We start from the raw sequence: 27673 nt of genomic DNA, 5'->3' as shown, positions 1-27673 counted from the left end.
TTCATATAAATCAATCATCATATTACTCTGCTATTAAAGTTCGATATATACATTTTCTTTAAAGTGAACCAATCAAAAAATGTTAGTGCCTAATTTTTTACTTTTTATTTATCAAATAGAAGTAAAAATATCCATACAACAGAATATGAAATGACAACGATGTTGCACTAGTACAGCAAGTATGTGTAAAGAGGGAAATATATTCCTATATGATTAATTAAACTAATAATTCAATGATCATTAATGTACATAGAAACCCCATAGATAACATAATGAGCTATCTCAATAATACTTCGTCATTTTATTTACAATTATGTCACAGTGGCTACATTCATTCCTTTGTGAAACCACGCAAACCCTGACAATTTTCCAATACTCTTATATTTGTCTTGTTTAAAAGAAACACATATTTCACTGTTATTTGAAAAAAAAATCTCGTTTCATAAAGGTATTTTTTTTTAACTGGACTAGAATTTAGCCTTTGAGTATTTTCAGTAATAATGGTAAACTCAATATTGCCGATTGTAATGACTTGACATCATTTTTCTTGCTATCGTATAGTAGCATAAGTATACGTACAAATTTGTAATTATTCTTCATGGTGCGCCTATAAGCACCTAGTACTGTACAAAATTACTCCTAAGACTAAACCGTCAATAGTACTTGCTCTCAATCCTGCCTAAAATGAAACTAACGGTGTACTGTGGAGATTCACTATGTGTTTCGGTAATCCAGATTTACATTTTCTATTTTCTATAAAAGAGTTGGACCCGATTCTTGGAGTATCGTGAGTTTCAGTGTTTCCTTTTGTTGCCATATACGGCTGGTACCCCCGTCTGGGCCTGAGTCATCTGAATTTGGCGGCTGTAGTACTGAGCCCCGCCGCCACCGCCACCGCCGTTGTCCGGATGTTCAGGTGCGCGCGGGTGGACAGTGTACAGAGTGTTGTCTGTCTCCTCGTAATCACTCATGATGTCATGGTATTTAGCGCTCTCCCTCTGCCGAAAATTTAAAGGGGCATTCCAGATAATTGTTAATATCTCCTATTATGCAGTAGGTTAATCAATAGGGCCACATATAATGAGACACATGTGCATTGAACAAGGATGATGACATCAGAGGCTCACATATTCCAGTTACGTATAGTAGTTTCGTTACAATCACACTTGCTTTATAGGTTCACATGAGTAGAATTTTGCATACTTTCGTCTTTTCCTCTGCTTTCCCGAGCACCTAATCACGCATTTTTATGTGAAGCTGCTATGTCATTTTCTTTGTTAACTGTAATTTGCTATCAATTTTTATAACGTTCTTACTCCTAATCCCAATTACTAGAAATCCTGGAATTCTGTACCAAATTTAAGTGTAACCATGCAGTTTATAGATGCTTAAATGCAAAAGTTTAAAAATGATCTTGAGGTCTCCATTAAGGTATACGTTTGTGACATTCAACGAGGTCTCGTATTAAACGTCTTGGAAAATATCAGCAACATCCTGCATCGTTTTGCCTTGGTTTTACCATTGTGTGATGATATTTTGTCACCCCATTCATGTGTAATGAATGGGTGAGTGGACAAATGCCTCAGGTCTCCAACACTGGTGTTCACGTAATTTGATTTTTTTTTTTTAATGCAAATATTTCTGAAGGGAAAATATAGAAACGCATAGCAGTGACAGTCACAGCAAAACAATAGCACGGCGATGTCTTTAACACGATCGATATAAAAATATATATAAGTATTCTTATATGATATAATTTTTTACATTATACAATTACGTGTTCCAAGCAATGGCAACAAATTTTCGAAAAAATAGCTTTCTAGAAACATTCGAAATGCCTGAATGCCTAAAGAAGCTCTATCTAAAGAAAGCTCAGTATTATGTTTTTAAGACGTGACAGAATGTGAATCACAGTAAGATATTGATAGCTTATACCGTGGAGGTACAACACAAGGAGAGAACACTCAACAAAAATGTGACCCGAGACAAACGTCAAATCAATCCTTCATATCCACCAATCCATAAAATATGACGTACAACGGGTGCATGGTATATATGAATTGATGTTAAAGGTAATTATTATGTTTGCAATTACATAGGATTTCACCTCTCATATCAAACGCTTGACTGTTCTTGTATAATAGTAGTGAAAAAAAAAAGAGTTAACACTTTTATCAAGGTCATCATTAGGTATAACTCCGTAGATGTAGCTCTCGCCTAAAGCATGCAGAAGTGGCGTCACATAATAGCATTGGAATGCACCTTCCTCAGCATAACTTGCATGTTTCTGTCATATTAATGTAACTAACAAAAGACATGGCGAGAGAACATGCAAGTTATGCTGAGTCGAGGGGAAGGTGCATTCCAATGTCTTTTGTTAAACATTTCAGTACTTTAGCAATGATTGACAGATGAGTTCATCTCAAGAATATTAATATTGATTGTTTTGGAAGGATTTTTTTGTGGGCGTCCCCAAGTAATCTGAAGAAAAATAGAAGAAAAAATCGTTTAAAATATATGGAATGTTTCTAGATATTCGTTTCACCGCAAAAGTGATGTTGAGGGTATCATTAATCAACATAAATCAACGTGCATTTGGATTTCAGGGCCCCTTTATATAGCGACTTGAAGTCATCTTGAGAAACATTCGTGAAGTCCATTTTTTTTTCTATACAGTCCTACATAATTCAGATCAAATTGTTTCTGTCATGCACCCAAGTGGTAATTTCATGCATATTTCGGAGTGTGCAAGTAAGTCAATAAGACAGGCTATGTAACTGAACATTTACCAATAGGCCTTCAAAATGTAAAAAAAAAAGAAGAAAAAAAAAAGAAAACAGAAATCAAACATGGCGATAAAGTCACCTTCACTTTAACATTTGTATTTTCAAATATGAACTTTGACCATTATTTACATAACCAAGAGGGCGCTATGTCTCATCTCGTCGTCATTATAATAATAATATAAGTTTGACAAACCCTATAAGCCTGCAAAATTTTGCAGCAGTCGAAGCAATGTGGTCTCCAACACAAAACAAAGGGATATTGTGTGTGTGTGTGTGTGTGTGCGCGCGTATGGGTGCGTTTACATGAGAACGCAATTTCTACATGGACGAAGGTGTAATTACTCCATTGAAGAAGAAAAAAGTAAAAGATAGAAGTATTTTGTTTCGTGTTCTTGTGGGGTTCGAACCCGCACGTGTGCAACCTCACGTCTCTGGCGCCAGAGACGTCGCCTTTAACCTCTCAGCTATACATGTACGTCTCGACGAGGAAATATGAGGAACCTAAATCAGAAATCGTTTCGTCCACATTCCATTCTCATTTTCAGTTTTAAGCTGCAAGCTGATGAGGAGATTTGAAAAAAATACAATGCATGATTAGTGCAGCTTATTGTAGGCTCAGCTACGACATACTTAAGTTTCAGAGGAAATGGAGCAAAATCAGCCGAGGTAAAGGTGCTTGAACATTATCAAGTCAATGCATGGTTTAAAAAAAAAAAATCACCTCCCATAGACATAACACGTAAACTTGGCTGATTTTGAGTCTTTGATTTTAATCATAATTTCCAGTATGATGACGTTATTAAATTGCAAAACAATGACATGGACTTGAAAGAGAATTGTTCAAAGTACAACATATCCAAATTTGGGATAATATTGAGCTAAAACAACAGAGATACCAGCAAATGAATGTCAGAAACAGTACCTCAAAAAATTCAATTCCACTTTTTTGATTTCAGATGACGATATGATGACGTCATAGTGTATTCATAGAAATATTGCTACTTGAAATGTTATTTACAATTCATATGCTTTTGTAATACGCAATAAAACATAGGGTTACCGGTCATTCTAAAGAGCTATGGCGAAATAAACCAAGACAATAATGTTTTTCACTATATTTACACATAGACGCGCGCGCGGAGTCTGAACTTTGACGCCAGTGCATTCCTTTGTTACTGGTCAAAATCGATCGGAAATCAATGGATATTGTTACTTAATGTATCAGGAATCCAAATCAGTCGAAAAAAGCACGCGCGGAATTTTTTGAAACGCTGAAAACTGTCTGAAACCTCGAGAAAACCGGTCGGGAAGTCGTTTTGAGCATTTTAAATTTTTGACGCGCGCGTACGCGCACGTCATAGTGACCTGAGTAATTAGCATAGTACAGGATGATCAGACGTGACTTGAACTTTACGTTTACCGAAAATGGTTATTAAGTTATGATCGCTCATTGAAAATCACAAAATGGCGTATAGATGACGTCACAGATAAGTTATCGTCATGAAAATATTGCTGTGCTGAGATATTGTCATGAGTATGATGACTGAAAATTTCATGTGAATTGGTCAAGTCATTATTGAGATATTTCGTTCACAAAATTCGTCAGAAAGAAATGGGAATTTCGAGCAAACGCAATAGGTGATTCGCCTTTAGCGTATCACCTAATAAGCCAGTTCGGAGTTCGCTCATGGGCACGTTGGTACAAATGACCTTTGTTGCGACACGGATTGTCGCCCCTACACGGTTTGTCGCCTCCTGCTCGGGGCGACAATCCGTGACGGGCGTTTGCGGCACGGATTGTCGCCCGCCCTCGAAGCACATTTTGCTGGGTAATATCGTTCTGGACATAATCATTGAAATGCTAACACATAACTTACATGGCTACATCCATGCAAACATGCCATGTAAAAAGTCATGGTGAGGTTTCAAGGAAGTGTGTATGTGCGCGTGCACATGATAATTTAGTGTCCGTTTGTACGTGTGTGTGTGTGTGTGTGTGTGTGATGGAAGAATGTGTTTATTATATCAGTTTTTTGCGTATGTGTTTTTTTAGCTGCGCGTGAGGAGGGATACCTAGTAAGCTGTTGCTGGCATAAACGTTGATATTGATTTTATCAGCAGCTTTGAATTTGATGAGTTTGTTTGGCAGATTTGTATATGAATTCGAAGTGGAGCTTGCGTGCGGGCGGATGCTGCTTTTCTGCATACGGTCCATTATGTCTTATTTATCAACATTGGGAAATCGTTTCATCAGGAAGGAATGTGGTATCGATTCGGGTGTGCGTCGGTAGTGGGAAGGGGGTTACATTTCGTTATTGCAAATGTTTGTTATTCTGAAGGCTCATTCGTCCGAAGACTCATTATTCCGAAGGTTCGTTATTCCGAATTTCATTTTTGGATCAACGAACCTCTAGGTATAGGGAATTGTGTGTTTCGGATAAATGAAGCCTCGGAAAAAACGAAACTTCGGAATAACGAACCTTCGTGTGTGTGTGTGTGTGTGTGTGTGTGTGTGTGTGTGAAGGTTAATATTGATAAAACAAAGGTAATGAGTATAGGGAAGAAAAAGGGAGAACATGAAAGATTACCCATGGGTAATGTTGTAACTGAAATAAAGATTTTAGGAGTGTATTTTGCATTGGATATTAAGGTCAGAGAAGAAATGAATTATAAAGAGATACTGAGTAAGATTAAAAGACTTTTGGGATGGTGGAGACAAAGAGATTTGACTGTAATGGGAAAAATATTTTTGCTCAAAACATATGCTCTGTCTTAATTATATTATGTATCTTCATCAATAGAGGTTCCAAAGTGGGTAGTGGCAGATATCAATAAAATTTGTTTTGAATTTATATGGAATGGTAAAGATCGAATTAAAAGGGTTATTTGTTATCAGGATTATAGTGAGGGCGGTCTTAGAATGACAAATTTTGAATTGTTTGTTAAGAGTCAACGAATTATGTGGTTGAAGCGTCTGTTATATGGTGAGAAGCTCATGGGATGGAAACTTTTCTTTGATTATATTTTTAGGACTGCGGGAGGAAGATTCATATTTTTGTGCAATTATGATATACGATTTCTAAAGTTTAATGTACCATTGTTTTATTTAGAAATTTTGAGGGCATGGCAAGAAATGGAGAATAACCGGAATTATCAAGAAGGCAAGATTAATCCAATTTTTTTTTTTAATAATAAGGATTATTTGTGTAAAGGGAAAATTATTTTTTGTGAAAATTTATATAGGAAGAATATTTATTTAGTGAAGCAAATTATGGAAAAAGATCGTATGAGATCAGCAGTATATTTTCACAGGTTAGGATTAGATAGTAAAAATATAGTTAAAGTTTGGGAAATAGGGGAGGTTGTTGTAAGAAGCCAGAAATTTGAGGGAAATATGTATGATTTTTATTCTGTTGATAAAGAGGAATATAATATTTCTTTGAAATTTTGGAGAATGTAATTTTATTGAAAGATGTTTCATTTAGAAAGGTGTATGAACTCTTTGTTACAAATTTACAGCAATTGTATGTTTTACGAATGAAAAATGGCCAAAATGATTATTTGTTTTCGAAAAAGGAAATTACACATATAGTTTTAAGACCAAGAATGACAACACTTCTAACAAAACTTAGGGAATTTCAGTATAAATTATTACATGGAGTTGTTTATACAAAGGAAAATCTTTTCGAGTTTGGTTTCGTTGCAAATAACCGGTGTTTCTTTTTGTGAGCAATCGGTAGAAACATATAAACATTTATTTTGGGATTGTGTGTATGTTAAGAATTTGTGGCAGGAAGTGATAGATAGGTTTGAGATGGCAGATCTTCGAAATATAGAGTGGAGAGACGTTCATTTTGGTGTTACGGGAAGGGATCCAAAAGTAAAATTTTATAATACAATAATTTTTATTTTGAAATATATCATTTTTAGATCTAGGTCGGAGGGGAAAATTCCTACTTTGGAGGAAATTTGTAAAAGAATAATAAGTTTTCGGGATGAAGAAAAAGAAATTGCTATAAAAAGAAATAAGTTGGGATTACATTGCTGAAATGGGAAAATGTTTCTGAAACGAGAGCTTAAATATTGTTTTGTTTTCTTTTTCTTTTTATTAGTACAGTGTAGTTATCAGTGGTGAAGGCAATATAATGTGTCATTGGCCGCGCGCGGGGAGGGATAAGTTTTTGGTGGTGTAAAAGTTATAAGATTTTGTCCGCAGCTAGGAGTTTGATGAGTTTTGTTTGGTGAATTTGAATGGGTATTTGGAGCGGTAATTGGGTGCGGGCGGACGATGCTTTTCTGCATACGGCCATTACACGCTTGTATGTTGTATGTATCAATCAACATTTGGAAGTCGTTTTCATTAGGAAGGAAGGTGGTATCGCTTCGGGTGTGTTTTGTGTGTGGGGTGTATGTGTGTATGTGCGTTTTTGGTGTTGGTGTGTATGTGTGTTGGTGTTTGGGGTGTATGTGTGTGGTGGTTGTGGATGTATGTGTTTGGGGTTGTGGTGGGGGTGTGGGATAGGTTTGAGTGCATCGGGGTTGGTGGGGGATGGGGATTTGATTTCAATGAAATGATTTCATTCTAGTTTTGTATAACGTATTTTTGTTGATTTTTTTATGTGTATACCCTTGTATATATATACCCTTACATACTCGATTTATAATCGAGTTGTTATGTTGAAGAGAGATGATTGGCAGTATAAGTATACCATAGTCAAAGATACATATATATATATATATATATATACATTTTTTTTTTGTACATGTCAATACTTTCTCGTGAAGAAATGGTCAGTAGGATTGATTTATAATCGAGTTGTTATGTTTGAAGGGAGATGATGGGCAGTATAAGTTGGTAATGGATTTGCCTTTTGAATGGCATTTGTACCGTTTTTTATGTTCATGTTACACCCAGAATGGGTTGATTTATGATTAATTTGAATGAAATCAATAAAATATCATTGAAAAAAAAAGTGTGTGTGTGTATATGTATGTATTTGGGGTGGTGAATGTGGGTGTGGGATGATTTAGGTTTTGTTTAATCAGGGGTTGGTAGGTTGGGGATTGGATTTGAAGAAGGATAGTTATAAATGGTATGACCGATGTTGGTAGGATTTAATATTTAGGATAGATGTAGGCCCTAGATTTGTTTCGGTTGGGGAGGGGAAGGGGTGGTCGGGGTTTTTTTATGACTGATTTCATTCTAGATTTGTGTAGTGTATTTGTGTTTTTTTATGTATATATATGCCCTTGTAAGTAAGGTGTTACATGATCCAAACCAATGTATTCAAGGAATATAGGTTTGGTAGGGCCCTACATGTCAAAACTTTCTCGTGAAGAAATTGTTAGTAGGGTCGGTCTATAATTGAGTTATCTATGTTGAAGTGAGATTGTTTGTGGTATAAATTGACAAATGGATTTGTTTGTGTTTCGAATTGCCATTTGTAACTTTTTTTTTTCATGTTACACCCAGAATGGGTCGATTTATGAATGATTTGAATGAAATCAATAAATATCAAGGGAAAAAAGTGTTGAGTTGGTTTATTTGCATTATGAGGATTTGTTTGAGTGTTTGTTGGTGTTTCTTTGTATTACGTATGTATTAGCGGTATGCAATGGCAGTTCGTTTGTGCTAAAATCAACTAACGATTGACAAATTTTTTTTTCGGCGTGTGGAAATTATTCGCTCATGCATAAAGCATGCCAAACCTATTCTGGGACAAAGAATAGTGGCATGGACGTTCTAGTTTATAAGACTGATGGAAGAAAATGAATGCAGTGAAAAATGAACAAAGACAAATAACATTTGGGGAGGGTACCTCCCTCGTACGTATTTTCTCTCGGTTTCTCTCTCGCCTAGCCCGCCTCACCGCTGATATTGGTTCACACACCCATACTATTTTTAGATCAACGCTGGTGTGAATTTTTTAAACACGTGCTCATACACTCTGAACGCGTTTGTATTGCCACAGTAGCGCCACTATATTCCACATACACACGTAAGCATACAGGCACACGTATACACACAGACAAACAAACCACTACCACTGTACAACCACCACACATGCACAGTTTCTACATATTGTATTATTATAATACTCCATACACACACACATACACACACACACACACACACACACACAACAAATCATACACATCACATATCATGCAGCTCATAATACACACACACACACACGCGCGCGCGTACACACACACACACACACACACACACACATATGTATAACTTACCAGTCATACCCATCCCACCAAAGGTTAACACCGGAGGAACCACCCCGAGCCCGGGGCGACAATCCGTGTCGCAACAACCTTTCTTCTTTCTCAGTTCATTAGGCACTCCACGAGTTTTCAAGCGAGAGAAGGTATTTCAGCTTACTCGACGTAACAATTTATGGAATTCATCAGTCATGTTCAAACAAAGAATGATCCATCAATTAGCACTTTTAGTCCATGGGCCAAGACCCGAAAAATGGGTTGTTGGTACCATCTCAGGTGGCACAACCTTTTTGGTGTCAGTTTGTTTGTCGGGCATAGATATGCTTATCAAGCTATGATAGCATTTTCAAATGAGTAGCTTAGTCATAATAAATGAATTTTTAACCAATTTGGTCTCGTTTTTAAATCCCTATACTTCTGAATCGAAACTAATGCTATACAAAGAAGAGCACTGTCTTCCGTATGTCCACAGGTGTTCTGTTGTAAACGCGGTGCGGTTAGTCTTTATTCAAGGCAGCGAAGGGAATATCCAAAGGGTTATGATGTCCACAGCTGTCACGCGGTGCGCTTAGTCTTTATCTAGACCAATGTGCCGTTATCATATCTAAAGTTCCTCATAAAAGGGATTATCTATACTGTTTTTATACTATCCTATCAACAAATACATCAGTTTTAAACAAAAATCACTCTGTTCATTTATAATATTATTCATTGTAATGTATCGTAGGGTACCGGTTCATTGTTTTTGCATTATCTTATATTGTTGGATGGAAATAAAGCGACATTGGCGTGGTATTACTGTTTTCACCGTAGCGTTTTCGCCGGAAAATGAAAAATAATTGAAAAATACGGTAAAATTCACGAGGAATTGTTTTTTTCTTTTTTTTTTTTTTGTTTTTAGATAAAAGGATATACACTGTATCATATGCTTTGGATATTCCTTTTGCCGTCTAGAATAAAGACTAAGCGCTGTGGACATCATAACCTATGGATATTCCCTTCGCTGCCTTGAATAAAGACTAAGCGCACCGCGTTTACAACAGAACACCTGTGAACATACCATAGAGCTGCATTTTACAGCTCTATGGAACATACAGAAGACAGTGCTCTTCTTTGTATAGCGGTTAGTTTCGATTCAGAAGTATAGGCATATTACAACGAAACCAAATTGGTTAAAAATTCATTTATTATGACTAAGCTACTCATTTGGAAATGCTATCATAGCTTGATAGGCATATCTATGCCCGACAAACAAAATGACACCAAAAAGGTTTTGCCACCTCAGATGGTACCAATATCTGGCCTGGCCCATGGACTATTTGGAAAGCATCCATTTCATTATTTCGCTTTGAATGTATTAACAATCTTTTCCTATTGACATTGTCAAATACCGCTTTTGCTGTCAGGTGAATGTGCTGGCAAGCACCACTCATAATGATCACTTGAATAATCATTACATCACAGATGCTTATCTCAGTGAATAAAAAACCAACATGCTCTGCCGGTACTAATGACCTTTTACTGCTCATACTCAAAGTGGAACCCCGAACTGGCTTATTATATACAAACAAAAAGAAAATATGTGCAATCTGTAAAGTGAAGTACGAAATGTACGTGCGAATGTATAAATGTTTGTGAGTACGAGACAAACGATGCATACTTTGGAGAAATTATATTAAGATGTAAATAAAGCGATGAAAAAAAGTGATCGACTAAAAAGCAGAGCTTCTAGACGTGGATCACTCGGAAACAATATGCAAGTATAACATATTTATCCAAAATTTTCAATGTTTAGTAAAATCATTTGTTAGCTGTTACGATAAAAGCATATACACTGTCAATGATACTTTATATTTTAACAAATATACGAATTTGAAATAAGATGTCGATATTTCGGCACAAACAATATCCATTGAGAAGAGTGTACCATGAATGGTGACAAGAAACAGTCGTAATATGTATAATATATATATGTATTTACACACACACACACACACACACATTTGGCCGCGCAAAAAAAAAAAAGATATTAAAAAAAATCCATATTTGTAAACAAAAGATGCATTAAAATGGCAAAATAGAAAAACTCAATGACATTACAACACAAAGAGGAACAACAAAGAAGGGAGGAGAGGAGAAGAAGAAGGGGAAAAGGAGAAAAAGAGAAAAAGAGAAAAGGGGACATGTGAACAAGCCATCCCATTGCCAGGACGGGAGAGAGTTCGAAAATGTCGACATAAATAAAGTATTATGCAGTATTGTACGTCGACAGCAATTACTTTCTCTGTTTATATCAAATGTAATGTTACTACTATCTTGCGAGCTCTTACCTGAGCTATACCAGAAACTTGGTTCTATAAACAATTTTGGGGTATGTATAGTTCTCACTATTGAAATAAGAACTGAAATTTACTGGATTGTCCCGTGAGATACTTGTGTATATGACTATTACGATGAAATAAATGGTAAGATATTTTAGGTAACTGATTACACTCACAGTTACACATATCCCGTCCAAGTTGAGAAAATACAAATCTTTCATTTTCAAAATTCTATGATAAAAAGCGTCAGCAGTGGTCGGGTATGGAGATTATTTTGAGCACCGTCTTTTGCAATAAAAGAAGTTTGCTTTCATATCTGATACGTATAGGCCTACTGCTCAAAGCAAGAAGCCCATAACAATTGCATAGATAATGGCAATCATATTAATGATTATGATGATAACAATAATGACTACCGATAATACGGGCTTTCTAAGCGCATTAATGATTTATGTATTAATAATTAGACAATGACAAATTAAATTGAAATACAAAATATACTTGCAAATATTGTGACATAGTCTATATATATATATATATATATATATATGCATAAGATTATACCGTATGTCTCCCCCCCCCCCCAAAAAAAAAAAAAAAAATTACAACGGGACCCTCCGCAATGATATCTTTAAAAATAGTAAATCAATCTAAATACAAATTTAGGGTATGAAACTATAACTCATTGCCCACATCTTACAGAAAACGCCATTCGATTTGCTCCAGTGGTCAAAGAGAAATGAGGAATTTTGTAGAGGATGTCAGGATCTCTTTCCTCCAAGTTCTGTCTATTGTGTTCACACACAAGAGCATCGAAGTGCTAAACTTGGAAGAATCAGACTCATGACATGCTTTACAACAATCCGCATTTCTCTGTGACCGCTTAACCAAACTGAATGGGGTTTTCTGCAAAAATCTGATTGTATTTTTTTTTGGGGGGGGGGGGGGACATACTCTATATTGTGGAAATAAAGATGAAAAAATGAATTGAACTATAAATGTATATATATATATATATATATAGGAGAGTTTTAAGCATTGATTTAAATTTGTCTACAGTTTGAGCGTTCTGAATTTGAAAAGGGCTCGAAGCTGTCAAACCACCAAGGGAGTTTCAAGGGAGTACTGTACATATCACGCACTGCGGTACACTCACATGCACACACACACGTTAACAGGGTAACACCTTAACAAGTACACACACGCATACACACCTGAATACATTAACACGTATTTAAAAGAGAGACCATGCACGCACTCATGCACGACATGTAGTTGCAAAACTGGTAATCTGTCATTGATGTTACTGCAGGTATTTCAGGTCTTCGGTTTTGTTTTGTTTTGTTTTTGTTTTGTTTTGTTTTTTTAGGGGGTTGGGGGAGGAGAAAACAGTTCTCCAACAGAAATTTGGACAATAAATGCACATATAACACATATATAGATAAAGAACAATAACATTTAGTATTCCATGCAGATTCCAATTTCTACTCCTTGTATAGTTTGCATTTGCTGCTTTTTCTTTCTTTCTTTCTTTTTTGTAAACTTTGTCCTCGGCATTATCGATAGTGTATTGTAATCATTTGGTATTGCCATTTATGACTCCAAATGAATTCTGGACTTTCCAACAAATTGATGAATAAAGCATTCAAACACACAGACAGACACACATAGTAAAGAAAGAAAAAACAAATAATTCTTACGTAGATTTCAGGAGGTCTGCTTAGAGGCGGTCGCTTCTCCACGGGAGGGGGTGGGTTTGACCGGCTATTGGTCCTTCCGCCGTGTGCAGCGCCACCACCTGTTAAACAAGATAAGTAAGAGAGGGCTCAAAGGGGGTTTCCCCCTAACAGAGGTTTTGTCACAGATAATGCATAGTAGAATATCTGTGGCGTTTCAAAAAAAAGGATAATTCGTATAAAATTCATACGGTTTCATTAGTGGAGTTTGAAGAAAAGAGGACAATCCTTCATAGATTTCACGAAGTCTCATAGTTTCAATATCCATGCGCCGTAATATTTTGATAATGGGAAAGCCACAAGAGTTCGTGTTGTGACACGTGAGTACAGCGCCATGAAGAAAGTATCAAGAAAATTGATCATAGTTTCAGTTTTCTAACATAATTAAGAGTTCTCAGGCATAATAACCATTTGCAGAAGAAATAAAACGGGCCGTTAGCGATCGCCCCATCACTGCACAGGCATGCTAACCTGGAAACATGAAACTGCACATTACTTGAATATGAGACCATTCTGAAGCAAATAATTTTCTCACAACAATAGATATAGAGTGTACAATGTACTCTTAAATAAATCCCACAATGATTGGAACAATCATCCCCCAGCATTCCCACTGATTCCCACTGATCAGTTACTAGTCATCCCCTTTAATGAGAAAAATACTGGTATCTCCTTATATTTTAGGCTTTATTTGCTTGTATAATAAATTTTGTAATTATGTAAAATGTAATTTGCTTATATATGTATGTATGGCTTTGTATAAAGCAATTAACTTTGTTGTTGTTGTGCTATAGTATCTCGGCCATACTTCCCAATATAAGATTTTTTTAAAACAACAGTCTTGTCGAAAATTCGAAAAATTTTATGTCGAAGTTTTCTACAACCGGGAATCCTTATCATTTGTTTAAGGTAAATTCTGCATGATCAAAATAACATCCAGGCAGCAGAATAAAAGTTTCATTATTGCAGTAGAACAGTGAAAAAAAAAAGAGAGTTGATGACGTCATGGCGTCACCCGTCTCCCATTTACTTGTAAATATGCTCATTTAATCCTTACTTTACTTTTTAATGAATGAATTCAAGCAGAAGAAATCAAATCCTCAGAAAATTGCTTCAGAGTTAAGACGATTTAGCAGCAATGACGGTAGAGTGAGAAGGATCTACATTAATGTTCATTTACACATTATCACAAAATAAAAATTGCACAATAATTGTTTTGTAAAAACCGACAGAGAGCTGCAAGGCCATTATATCATCACTGTGTCTTAGTCGTTGCATGAGAGTATTACCTGTATCAATGTTTTGTGACGACATGCTTTACTGTACACGTATAATATTAATTCCGAAGTATTTCTTTAATAGTTCATTTTAGATCATAATGAAGCCATTTGAATGTTCTTTCTCGATATTTCTTTATCCGTTACAGTCAATTTCAATTCAGAGAGGGAAAAGAAAGAAATAAACTCATAAACACTGCTACAAAACCTGGCTCTTCATAGATAAGGGAATAAATTGACAGAATTACGCATTCGCATTGTCGTTCGATTTGCCCCCCCCCCCTTTTTTTGTCAATTTATAGAGTACACCCTGTAGACAGAAAAGGCAAAGAAAGATGTACACATAATGCTGTGTAGATATTATAATGTGTCTTTTCTGCAAAAACAAAAACAAAAAAGAAAAAATGCCTCCAACTTACCCTGTTGTTTCTTCTTGTAGACGATGACGGCAACCATGACAATGAAGGCAACGCCGATTCCAACACTGAGTCCTACAATGAGTCCCAACTTACTGCCTACCGACATAACAAACGATATAAGACAAAAATAACGTCCAAATAGATCCGAGAAAGATTGGGAGTTGTTACCAGACATACATTTTGTACTTGGTCATTTGACATTCGTTACAACTGCCATGCATGTGAAAACACATCTTCCATAAGTTTCTTGAAATCTACGCGTTTCTAGAAAATGTTCCATTGTAGATTCATCAGATTTTCCATGAAGTCATCCTCTTTTGGTTCCAATTTAACAACTGGTTCATTCAATTTTTGGTATTTGTATAAAGAAACAAAGAAAGAAAGAAGAAGAAGATGATGATGATAAAAGATAGGTACACTTTCCAATGTGAGGAACATGCTCAACACAATGCTGAACAACATGATCCTGTTCCTTAACTTGTGTTGTTTTTCTTCCTCCATGAATAAGGGGGATGTAAATTCCCCTTATCAATAATATGCACTTCTTGTGCAATTCGCGTTAGCATTTCCTTTCTTCTTCTTCTTCTTCTTTTTTTTTATTGGTTTGGGGGAGGTCTTTCAAAGCCATCTGTGTATTTGTTTAAATATTTCGTGTGAAAATTCGAATTCTTTACCCAATTTTTCTCCATTTCTTACTGTTTTTGTTGTTGCTGACTAATATGCTTTTGTTTGTTAGCTTTGACGTTTTCATGTGTACGGGTGTAAATGGGTGTGTGCGTGTGTGTGTACGTGCGTGCGTGTGTGAACGGTTGTGTGTTTTCTTTTTTGTAAGGGGATTCGCATTTTATTTGTTGCAATGGATAAAAAAAAACATGAAATGGATTGTGTGTCTTAATTGTTACTTTTGTGAAGTTCTATTTTCAAGTGCGGAAATATTACAAAGGATTTTTTATTACGCTGTTATGCAGTAATACCAAATTGAAGAGCTGCATGTCTCTGATATTGTTTGAATGGAAGTGAATACTCAATACTAGATAGCATTGATGGGGGGGGGGGGCGTTTTTGCATCGCGGTGAAGTTTTAAAACTAACCGCTGTTTGCAGACACTGGCTTGGAGGTCGCACTGCACACGTTGTTTCCGCAGGTGACCACGAGAACGTCGTTCCACGATGTGCCCGGCGGCACCGGCAGTTCTTCGCCGATACCGACGCAGTTGCTGTATGCTGCGGCGACCTCCGTCCCAGTGGAAGATGTGCTCAGTTGTACACATAAGCCAGGGGGAAGTTGGCTAGTGGTATTATCTCGAGCCGTGACGACCAGGACGCCCTTACCAGGATCATAGACAGCGAGAATGCCTGTGAGAATATTAACCAGTTCACAATAACACGATCAGCATGTGTAGATAAGAATTACTGCAGACATCTCATACTCTGTATGCTACGTTTCATTTTGTCCATAAGTACGTGTGTTAGTTTTATGCATATTTGACTCACTGGAATAGAAAGGGTTTAACTGAATTATTTCGGCAAACTGGATAAAAATCATGATTTCATTCCTATATGAACTACAGTGTACGTACTACCTATAATCAGAACATGCAGGTGAATTATTTTTTTTCCCTTTCAACCATCTTTCCTCCTTCCCCCAATAATTCCGCAAGTCTGAAAAATATCCTTGTTTGATTTTTGTGGGTGTGTGTGTATGTGTGTGTGTACACCATATTGTGCACCAAACTGTCGGATTTCAATTGTGAAAATCCAAAACCCTCCCTCGCTCTGTTCTTTTTCAAAGACTATTTGTGTCCTAATCATTTAGACAGATTCCCGAATATTTAAACAAGATTGTGCACACGATCTGTAACTTCAGTTTACAAGAAAAAAAGAAGAAGAAAAGTGTTCTCGTGTGGGAGGAAATTTCTCCTCTCATTTAAATCTTCTATACCACCTCCACATCATCCCCCACCCCGCCCAGTCAACTTCCATAAACATAAACAGTGATGACGCACATTGAGGAGCAAGAGCTGAGAAAGCGCTATTAAGTCATTAATATCTCAGTGAATATTAATTGTTATTTTTCTTATTTTTTGATGGGGAATAAATCACCAAAAGTGTGCAGCAGATCGCTTGATTCCCGGCCTGAAAATGAAAAATGTCCCTCGTGTAGGAGGGAGGGATACTCCCTTCCCACACCCTTTCCCCCCGCTCGGTCGCACCGCTTCATCGCACAGTCTTCCAACCCAAGTTTTGTCCCCCCCCCCCCCCCCCCCCCACCAACAAATCGTAAAAACGGATCGACAACCTGATGCTGCAGCACTTGAATTTAAGTTTTCACTTTCTGCCTGGAGGTCTCAACTGCTCTAATAATTAGTTCCTGTGAGGTTTATGTGGTCAATAACAGAATTTGATAACGTGGATTTTATGGGAATATAGGCTCTATACTTTTGATTTCGACCGCACACGTTAACTGTCAGAAAATGAGGAATAGACAATCACGTTAGAGTATTGTATGCCTCTAGAACCTCCGAAATATATTTCGCCTTCATTGCATAGGGCGCCTACCATTAGTGCAGGATCTGACTGCGGTGTTCAGGTTGTGAAACAAGTTAGAGGCCTGCAATTCATTGTAAGCACACTTTGTGGTTTTTAGTACAGTGTGTACAAGCTTACCGACTGGTATAATCAGAGAGAGAGAGAGAGAGAAAAAAAGAAAGATATATTGTCCTTAAGTCTAATTCCAATATGAAGACACGGCGATATGTGCAGATGATGTCGATAATTCCCTTCCTATGTCTATTACTAATACATTCCATATGAGATGTATTTGAAAACTATAAATCTGTGACAGATATTATTCCTTTTTTTTTCCAAGATTCGACCACTATTATCCCAAATCAATATAGACTCAGTGATTGACAATCCACATCTGCAATACTAGAATTTACTCAAAATTATAATCCAAGGGATTGGCAATCAACATGATTAAGAATTTCCTATGACAAAAATTGTTCACATTTACTCTCCTCTTAGTCGCCTATCTTGAATCTGCCTATTATGTTCTTTCCCATTATCTTGCACTGTGTAGTACTGGGTAATTGGTGACCAATGATTAATTCATTTGGTTTTATTAAAGTTGTTAGTAAATCTTTTTAGCATTATATCATAATTATTACCATTATGACTCGTATTGATCGGCCCTGGTGTGGGATATTGTAATAAAGTAACTTTGGTGCCTTTACACTCTGGCAGCCCATAGACTAATGCAGATCTGCAGATATGTTTCTTTATGTGTACTGATAAATATGAATATCAATTTCTTATCCAAGGATTAGCAAATGAAATTAATTAATTCAATTACACAATACTCACCCATTTCATCAGGGGAAAGAGCTGTAAAGTCGGTAGAAAAAGATAATCAAAAGTGCTAATCATTCTTTTTAAACTGATATCAAGTAATGTAAATCAGTCATTTCAAGTGCATCCATGGAAGGCGTATTTGCTTTTATTAACATGATAAAGAATATGAAACAATAGATTATACGATAGTTTAATTGAAAATAAACGAGCAGAAATAGGTCCATTGCAGTTTCGGTGATTTTCGCAAGACGAAATTTCAAAAGTGGAGTTATGATAATCTGATGACACGACGTCTACATAATCATTAACTTTACCATAAGCAGCGAATGGGAATATTCCACACGAATGACATTGGATATTTGAATCATTATCTTCAAGAATTTACCTTGTCATGTTACAAGTGAGGTATGTCACTGATTTTTTCCTGTATCTGATAATGAATTTCGAATACTTTTTTTTTAATAGGGCTAGCCCATTTCTCGATCAAACTCTTCATAATGAGCATTAGATAGATCATAATCCTATATCGATAGGAAAAAATTATTTACATGACAAATGGCTAAGATCGAGAAGAGAATTGGTAAAAAAAAAAAAAAAATGTCTGTGAGATTCCAATGATGGGTAAAGGCTTAATATTGAATAAAAGAGCAAGAATGGCGATTTCTTTTTTAATAATACATGTAGCAAAAATTGACGACATGATTAACATAAAAAATAACAAAGAAACCAAACAATGAAGGAAACTCAGTGTAAAAGATATAGGTAATCAAAACAACCGAAAACGAAAAAAACCCAATAAGAAAAAGAAAACAATAATTAGCTATAATTAATAGTATAAGTGCACAGATAGGTTAGTGAGAGACTGTAATTACTGACATTGTGAAATAACCAAATTTCATCTCATATAATCAGGTCAAACTGATATAACTTACAATATAGCGTCTACGGCTAATGAACACATGGGAACATTATTATACACACAACACACATACGGCAAAACACATGCACAGACAAAGAAATGACACCATCAGCACGTGATGTAGTACAGTGTTTAGACAATTCGGTTTTGTTTTCCTTATGGTAATTCCTAACTGGGGGCTTCAAGCATGCCTATGTTATAACAAAAGTAATTCATGCGATCTACGTCATCTACCCATCAAGTGTTGGCACAAGGATGGCACACGTTACAGGCCACCGGCGACTCGTGAACCAATGTTCACTTTTTTACAAAATCCACTATGGAGTGGTAAGCCTAACAATGCCCTCACCAGTTACCCCTGCAACCTACCATGCGAGGGACGATCATGACGTCAAATTTATCATACCCAAGACTTCTAGTGGTGCATTCGAGTAGAGTCTACTTATTCTTTCCAAGGACAATTTGGATCTGGAACCGCCTACCTAGTCAAATCGTGCATGCCACCACCCTGACAACATTCAAAGAAGCTGCTCTCCCCTGTATTACAACCTTGCAGCCTTCTTCAGGATCACTCATCCTTTAAAGAAGGATGTGTTCAGATTTTTAATACTCGCACAGCGCACACTTTTATTGTAAATAGAGATCATCACTGTGGCACCTCCCAATGGCACACACGGTGCTTCTTTGAGCTGCGAGAGGGATTAGAGTATCAAATATCGAGTATGCTCTGACATAGCAAGCGCACCATGGCTCATTGCATACATAACCCATTGATCTAGAGTTTGTTTGCAAAAACCGATAAGTCCATATTTGCCAAATGGAGATATTTGCGATTAAAGGTCAAGAAAAATTTAGAGAATAATAAGAAATTTTTTGCTTCTTTTGACCATAACTTCAAAAATATACCTCTATATGTAGTGACCAATATATCATTTAAAAGGTATTATTTTGTACTTTATGACAGAGATCGTACTTCAAAATCTTCAAAAATGGACTTATCGGTTTTTGCAAACAAACCCTTCTTTTGTTCTTCTTTCTAAGCTTCCTCCTCCTCCCCCCCCCCCCTCCCAGTCATGGCTGTCGTAGTTACAGTGCTCTAAGTCGGACTCATATACTTCCTCCTTCAAGACAAAGCCCGTGCCTTTGGGTGCTCTGTTTTTTACACAAGTGAATGAATCTTCAGTATATATCATCAGTTCGGGAAGTTAACTTCAGCTCTTGCCCTTTCAAAACTAGTGTCCTCGGCAGAGAGACAGCTGTCAAGACTTTAGTGAGAGCATTTGAAAGTGGTACGTCAAATTTGTATATTTTATTTCGACGCTCATATTTCCTTCAATACATAAATCATTTTTTTTCGTTAGCTGTCAAAAGTTGTTTTGTGGTCGCTCAAAAGTTGCCTTCCAGACGAGATAAGTGATGTGTGTAACGAGGCTCACTATAGTGCGTTGCGAGACCTAAGTTGCTCGATCCAAATGTCCTCGCTCAATATCAGATTGCTTTCTCTCCGTAAACTACATTACCGGAAACCAATATGATCAATAAAAAGCTTTCCATGTATAACAGAATACAGGATTGTGTTCTCTCTAATCACTGTTATGATGCAGCACAGAAACGGTGAATTTGTCAATAAGGAATAAATAGGCCCTATTTGATTATTCCATTAAGTATGCAGCTGCGTAAATGTATAGGCCTTTACTTTAGATCATTTAAATGAAGTTTAAAGGGACTGTACAGTACTGGTTGAGGTGGGGATTCATGTTTTGAACATTCCTAAGTGAGATAATGAGAAACCTCTTATGAAATATGAAAGAACACATATTTTTAAGAAGGATTCAACGTTTATTTGATGAAAATTGGTTTTCATAATTTGAGTATGACTGAGATATCCCAAAAAAAGTGATAATAATAAAAGGCGACAGGCCACGCCTTTTATTAAGATCTGTTTGTTTCACCTTGTTTTTGGATATCTCAGCCATTTCAAAACCGATTTTCATCAAATAAACTTTTGATACCCATTAGAATTGCATGCTCTTTGACATCTCATACAGTGGTTTCTGAATATCTTGCATAAAACGTTAAAAGCTAAATCCTCACCTCAACCAGAACTGTACACACCCTTTAAGAGGAGCGTTCTCTCAACTATTCATATATAAAGTGGATGAAAAACAAAATAAATGCAGATCTTATCAATAACGTTTCAGAGCGATCATCTCTTAACTATGTGTGTACAGATTAAGTCAACGCAGAGATATAAACGAACGCGTTACTGAAGTCTAGATAAATCAGACGTCTCTTTCAAAATTTGTAATTTTGCATAGATTTCGTTAAACATGTTAAAGTCAAGGGGTTACGTCATTCCAAAACATCACTAATCCGAAAATGAAATAAAAGTTCGTTTTCCTATACAGTTTGCCGTTCAGAAATACACAAATTCCGTAAATACCTATCGGATGCTCGTTTATTCCCCCCCCCCCCCAAAAAAAAAAAATGAAATAGGACAGCTCTTCGATCCAAAGATATATATTTCGTGGCATTATTCGGAAGGTTCATTACACTGTATTCCGAAGGTTTATTCGTCCGAAAAAAAAAAAAGAAAACAAAAACAAAAAGGACCGTACATACGGACGTTCAATAATTATAATGAAACTTAAACTTCGTGTTCGTTTTTTCGGAATGTAGAACCGTAAAGGGCCTATGCGATGTAATGTTATGTTCGGAATTATGAACTTTCGGAATAACGATCGAACTGCAACCAAACATAATTGCCACTATAACTGGATAGGAAGATGGAAACAGTTTGTGACATTGTCTATAGTATATAGAACGATATAAATAATGCAGTATGCCGTATAGAGAGGTTGGGGCATGACTTACGGTTTGTGTAGGCATTTACGGGTGTCGACTCGTCACTGTAGCCGTAGACTGTGTGCGCGCTGACCTTAATGCTGTACAACGTAAAAGGTTGGAGGTCTACGAGGCGGTAACGGGTGGAGGTGATATTGGATATCGTCTGGCAAGCGTTCCCGCCCAACATCGGGCATAGCTGGACCCGATACTTTGGAAACGTACTCCCCGTGTCGCCTGCTTGCCAAGTAGCCAACAGAGACGTTGGTGAGGCAGCGGAAATTTCGACGTTGTTCGGTCTCTTTGGTTGAGCTAGAAGGTGAAAAAAAAATTAAAGTTGGTTAACCAAACTTACCCATGTACAATATTTTGTGATATTCCTTCCATTTTTACCATCGGTATCAATATTATACTATACTCTGTTAAATTTCCGGTGGTAGCTACATGAATATCACACGGATAACAGTTTAATTAAAAAGTTTATTTAAAAAGTTACCGACATGAATTTTTAGTTAAGACCAGATTCTGAAAGAGCAGACTCTAAGCTTTAAAATGATGTACAACTCAAATCAAATGGACTCTCCTAACCTATAGCTATTATTGGAAAGAAAGCCCACACTCTGGAAAGTGTGAACTGCGAAAAGAGGTTCTGAAGTACATGGTCTATTCAAGTGCTTAATCTTTACCAAGCCGCGCTAGTTGTGCTATGAATGGAACAAAAACAGATGTTAACCACCGAAGCAACAACAATGAAGGGATTACCAGATTTGGTTGAAATTAAGCATGCTTCATTAACATATTCTGTATATGATTAATTCTAACGTTCAATGCAGTACTATTATTCTTTTTAAAGTTGTTGGATTTGAAAGTGATGAGTATGGACAGGGTTTTTAAGAAATGAAAATAGAACTCTATCACCTATGAGGAAACACATAATCACATCATTCCACCAACAAGTGTTCGAGAAAAAATTGCTAAAAACACAAGTTCCATTTCGTTTCCTGATCCCAAACTTTATAGTATAATGTAGAAGGAGACTTGTTTCAAAAAATATGAAAAACCAAAGATTGGCTGGTTTGATCCATTCTACCTGTTGTCAGTCCTAACACAAAATTAGTGCATGCGACTTTTTGTTGGTTTGTGACGCAAGGTCACACACAAAATATCGATCTTCTTGCAGTGTGATATATAGGCCTAATGCTTCTTTCTCACCAGTCTTGTGAAGGTTATAGAAAATAATGACACCTACATCAGCCATACATTTCAATCTCATATTGCATTATCCCGTAAACTTAAGGGAGTTTGATATATTCAATGGCCTTCATTCAGTGTTTTAGTCTTAATGTAATATTTATATTTCATTAATGAAATTCGAAGAAAATATGTCATCAAAATTATGTGGCAGGATATGATCTGCTCTTACATCCAATTGACATTTAAATGATAAAATACCTTCGACAAATTATGGTGTTTTTAGGTTCATCCGCAGCTGGCATACAGGGCCTATAGGTCTATATGACTATACATAAAACATGATTATTGGTTGGTCTACAGTTGGGTGACACGAATACAAATATTCTCTTTTCTTTTGTTCCTTTGTGATGTTATCCATGTTATCAAAGAAAAATGATTTCATTATCTAATTGCTATATTTTCTATATAGGCCCTATGTTTACAACTAATTTTATCAATAATTGTAGACCCTACACCCAGCTTCACTCAAATTTTTCCTAGCCATAGATTTAAGAGGGAATTACAGGTATACCTCTTGCGCCCAGTTGTTGCTAATGATGGTAAATTCCACGGAGGGGTGTCAATAACCGTATAACACTTAAAGAAAATGTAATTCTTTATAATATAGTTGAATTACTTAGCCATTGAGAAGCGTTGATACAATCATTGTCATGGCGTACCACATGTATTTGGACATAATGAATAATGGCCGACGTCATTGTTCAATTAAGGCCTGATAACTGACAGTATTCCACAACTTGTTTTCCTTTGTCCATAGTATTATGTAATCTTCAGTGCCTTGTTTGATTCACGTTCCTCTTCTTATCAAGATCTTGCATCTCGATCATGAGAGGATAATGCCCATAATAACAAGCAAGATTATTGTCATAATGATCATTCCAACAACAAATTGAAAGTTGACACTTACGTCCCACATCAACTGTAGCGCTAGCGCGAAATGTCAGGTTGTAATGCCTCGCCATGCAAGTCAATGTCTTGCCATTGTCCCCCTCCTGGGCAAAAAGGGTGACCGCTTGGCTGGACGTGGACAGAAATGGATTCTCGGGCACCTTGGAATGCTCCGGGTCTCTGACTTGTTCCTCTATGGCGCCAGTTTCGAGAGTCATATTAGCCGGCGGGTTGGATGGGGATTTGATCTCGCAGGTGACATTACGTGGCTTGCTCAGGGGGAGATAGGCAATCTTAGTTGTCACGTTGATGCCGCCGACATATATATCAACTCTCTTCGGAGGATCTGCGAAACAAACATAATTATAGAGATCGAGAGTAATTATTCAAATTCATGAAAATCTTCCGTCGAGATGTTTTCATTGCAACTGATTGACAAATTGCCCTACATCGACGTAAATAAGCACTGCATTGATAACTGCTTTGAGATTAGCCATGATAAAAAATCATGGGCGTACATACTCGAGCAGGATTCGAACCTACGACCTCCTGATCACCGGACAGACGTCGATGTATGGCAATTTGACAATCAGTTGCAATAGAGAGTAATAATATTATATATCACTACGAAAGGAAAATCAAGACGTGGCGCTGCATTCCATATCAGATTACGCCAATGGCTGCAAACTCTTCTGACCTAGTGAATCTGATTTCGGGCTCAATCTTAGAGTTTTCGTTTCGAGTCCAACGGTGAATGGAATCGAAAGAACTAAACCCTCATTTTCTCGTCACTACTTCAAAAAAAAAAAAGGAAAAAGATAAAAGAGATGACTTAAGGCATCATCGCATCCAGATAGCTATTTTTTTTTCTTTTGTTTGTGGCGATGTTAAATGATATCATAATTTCATTGATACCGTTTCAATTAAGTTTTATTTCATTTCCAGGGAAAACGCGATTGCAAACGCACATTTGAATGCACAATTACACCAAATCAATACAATATTATAATCAAACAAAATACTGTGAACTGAAATGCAATAAATGTTGAGACGAATACCGAATCAAATTTGTTTGAAATGGATTGGACTGCTAGAAAGCAGGGCTTGTAACTAGGCATTATCTTATCTCTTTGTGATCTAAGACAACATAATGATTTTGTAAAAGAATATTGTCAACGATGTTAGGTGACTGGAGGTAAAAACGATTTCAAAAAGGTGAAATGACGTTTCTGTTCAAAGTCATTAATAACGTGATCATAAATGTAATGCTATTTCATTATGCATATTTTGTTGAAATACTCCACATCGCATGAACTTACAGGAGACTGCGAGGCGAACTATATTTTTGCCGAGTCCCGCGGTGCTTATCACCAGACATTCGTATTCACCATCGTCCTGGAGCTCGACGTCGCGTACCACGAGGTCAACGCCCTCACTCAGACTGCCCGTCACTTCGTACTTGTCCACGTCAGACACCGAGGTCGCGCACCGCGTGACGCTCATGCCCGCGCACTCAGTCACGTTGGCGATGGACTTCCCGTCCACTCTCTCCCAAGTTAGTCGGATACCCTGGTTCGTGGTCCCTTGGAACCTGCAGCGCAGCTTAGCCGATTCTCCGGCGTGGGCGGCTACGACGTCGGAAGTAGTCCCCGCAATGCTGGCAGTGGCTGCTACATTTACAAACGTCAAAGTTAAAAAAAAACAACAACAACTGTGTAACAGCTAATTGGACAACATAATGATGGATGTCATATCTTTCCTTTGCTTTGTGGTTATTTCCTTTTCTTTGTTTTTACTTCAATACTCTATACGCATGTTTTCGTAGTCGTAGGTCTACATCATTGTCTTCCTCCATTTACACTTAATTTCTTCGTTTATGTGAGTTTTTTTTCCCCCATCGTATACCAAAGCATATGCATTTCATTTTGTTTTCCTGGATCAGTAGTGGCAATCAAGCAACTCTAAAAACTCTAAAAATGCTATTCATTCTCTTTGTAAGGCATGTGATTAAATTTGTTTATCATTTCATTATCTAACATTGTATTACACATTGTAATTCTTAAACAATCTGTGTCTAATGTACGTCATGCTGTAAGTACCCTGTTTTATTTGAATTTCGTTGTGTTTGGAAAAAGAATATGTGGAATATAGATTATATATATAAAAGCAAACCGAACTCTTGAAGGACAGGCGGTGGTTGATCCAGAGGGGGCGTAAGTGGCGCATGCCCCCCCCCCCCGCCCCCGTTTATTATCGTTAAAAAACAAACGAAATAAAAATAAATAAATAAATAAATGAAATAAAACCGGGAAGTGGCTCTAGAAATATTAGTTGCGCCCCACCCCCCCCCCTTTCAGATTTCCTGGATCCGCCCCTGACAGGACGGTGTAACATAGCGTTTGTCAATCGTACAGATAAGACTGAAATAGAACAGCTCACTTGTATTGGGCCAGCATTGCGCTTTATCTACACACTTCTATGTTTGACTGCACCTTCAAGCACATTAGTTTTCACCAAGTTCCAGAAAATCGAGTCAACAGAGTCATTTTTTTGACGAATATGAAGATAGAAGTTTTATCAATATCGAACATATCCTTCTATCAAGATAGAAAAACAGTGGCTGATCTACAGGGCGCACCTTGCGCCCCCACCCCCTTTACATTTTGTTAAAACAAAAGAAACAAAACGAAAAATTGAGGGGGCGGCATGCTCCCCCTTTAATTTTGGAAAGGCGTCTACCTGGATCCGCCCTATAGGAAAGTTATGGAACCTCACAAGAGGGCTTAAATATTTCCACCGAAAAGTAACCCTAATTGAAAGAAGCAATAATGACATTTTGCCAACATTTCAGTAAAGTAAATTTGAGACATGTGACAGAAAAAGGCAAAACAAAAGATATAAAAACAAAAACTAGACAACATCTAAACCCATAACCTTTCACAGGGTTCCGCTCGTAGATTATTCCCAGCAAAGAGAGTTTTCCGATCTGTTAAAGTCAAGTTACACGCTATGGGAATGGCACTTCGACAAACAGTGTAAATTATTTAAACAAACAGGAAACCAGTGACAGGAACACAAATCAGTGAACTTTGAAGTTTCACTTTTTTTTTTCTTTTTGCTCAAAGTCTTACAGCAGTTATAAATTATTCACAACATTGTGGTAACGAGATGATGAGGCGACATAATATGACAGTCATTCTCCCATTATAACTCTCACATGTCTTCAAAATACTATTGTGAAAATTAATAAAAGGAGAATAAATCATAATCTTAATATACATTTTTTTTTGAAGCTACACCAATCTATAACAATAATGACTACGGATAAGGAATGAGGTTGCAAAAAAAAATACTGCATTATTATTTAAAAAGTTGTCATAGTTTTGGGAGATTTGTAGGTTTTTATTTTCAAACCGATTGGATATTATTGTGGAGTCAAGACATACTTGCCTATTATGTTGTCTTTTGAAGGCATGTGAATTTTTTGATAAAAAGGTCAAAATTTGTGTCGTTGTTCAATCGCAAACAAATTGCGAGCTAATGATGAGTGGATTAAAAAAAGAAAATACCCAAAATTTAACAGTGCTCACCTGACATGATGACAGTCACTGACAGCGTAAATAAAAGAATCGTGGTCGACAT

At 36.8% G+C, this 27673-nt stretch overlaps 1 protein-coding gene across 1 annotated transcript; it reads right to left on the bottom strand.

The window, feature by feature from the left end:
- Positions 1-794: 794 nt before the first annotated feature.
- Positions 795-27673, bottom strand: LOC140229431 (uncharacterized). Its single transcript, XM_072309680.1, has 9 exons — positions 27622-27673; positions 25351-25701; positions 24051-24377; positions 21920-22201; positions 18139-18159; positions 15865-16128; positions 14774-14869; positions 13042-13139; positions 795-998 (listed from the first exon to the last, which is right to left on the bottom strand). Exons 1-9 carry the CDS (start codon positions 27671-27673, stop codon positions 795-797), a joined length of 1695 nt encoding a protein of 564 aa, XP_072165781.1.

Source organism: Diadema setosum, chromosome 6 (genome assembly GCF_964275005.1).
Source record: "Diadema setosum chromosome 6, eeDiaSeto1, whole genome shotgun sequence".
Lineage (NCBI taxonomy): Eukaryota > Metazoa > Echinodermata > Echinoidea > Diadematoida > Diadematidae > Diadema > Diadema setosum.
This window is presented reverse-complemented; position numbering and strand designations above follow the sequence as displayed.

What these genes read in the sequence shown, in the direction of transcription:
- LOC140229431 (XM_072309680.1), bottom strand. Translation starts at nt 27,673, where the DNA reads ATGTCGACCACGATTCTTTTATTTACGCTGTCAGTGACTGTCATCATG. An exon ending in AGTTCGCCTCGCAGTCTCCT is followed by an intron (nt 24,378 to 25,350) that starts GTAAGTTCATGC and finishes TTTGTTTCGCAG; the next exon opens with ATCCTCCGAAGAGAGTTGAT. An exon ending in CTACAAGAAGAAACAACAGG is followed by an intron (nt 13,140 to 14,773) that starts GTAAGTTGGAGG and finishes CTTGTTTAACAG; the next exon opens with GTGGTGGCGCTGCACACGGC.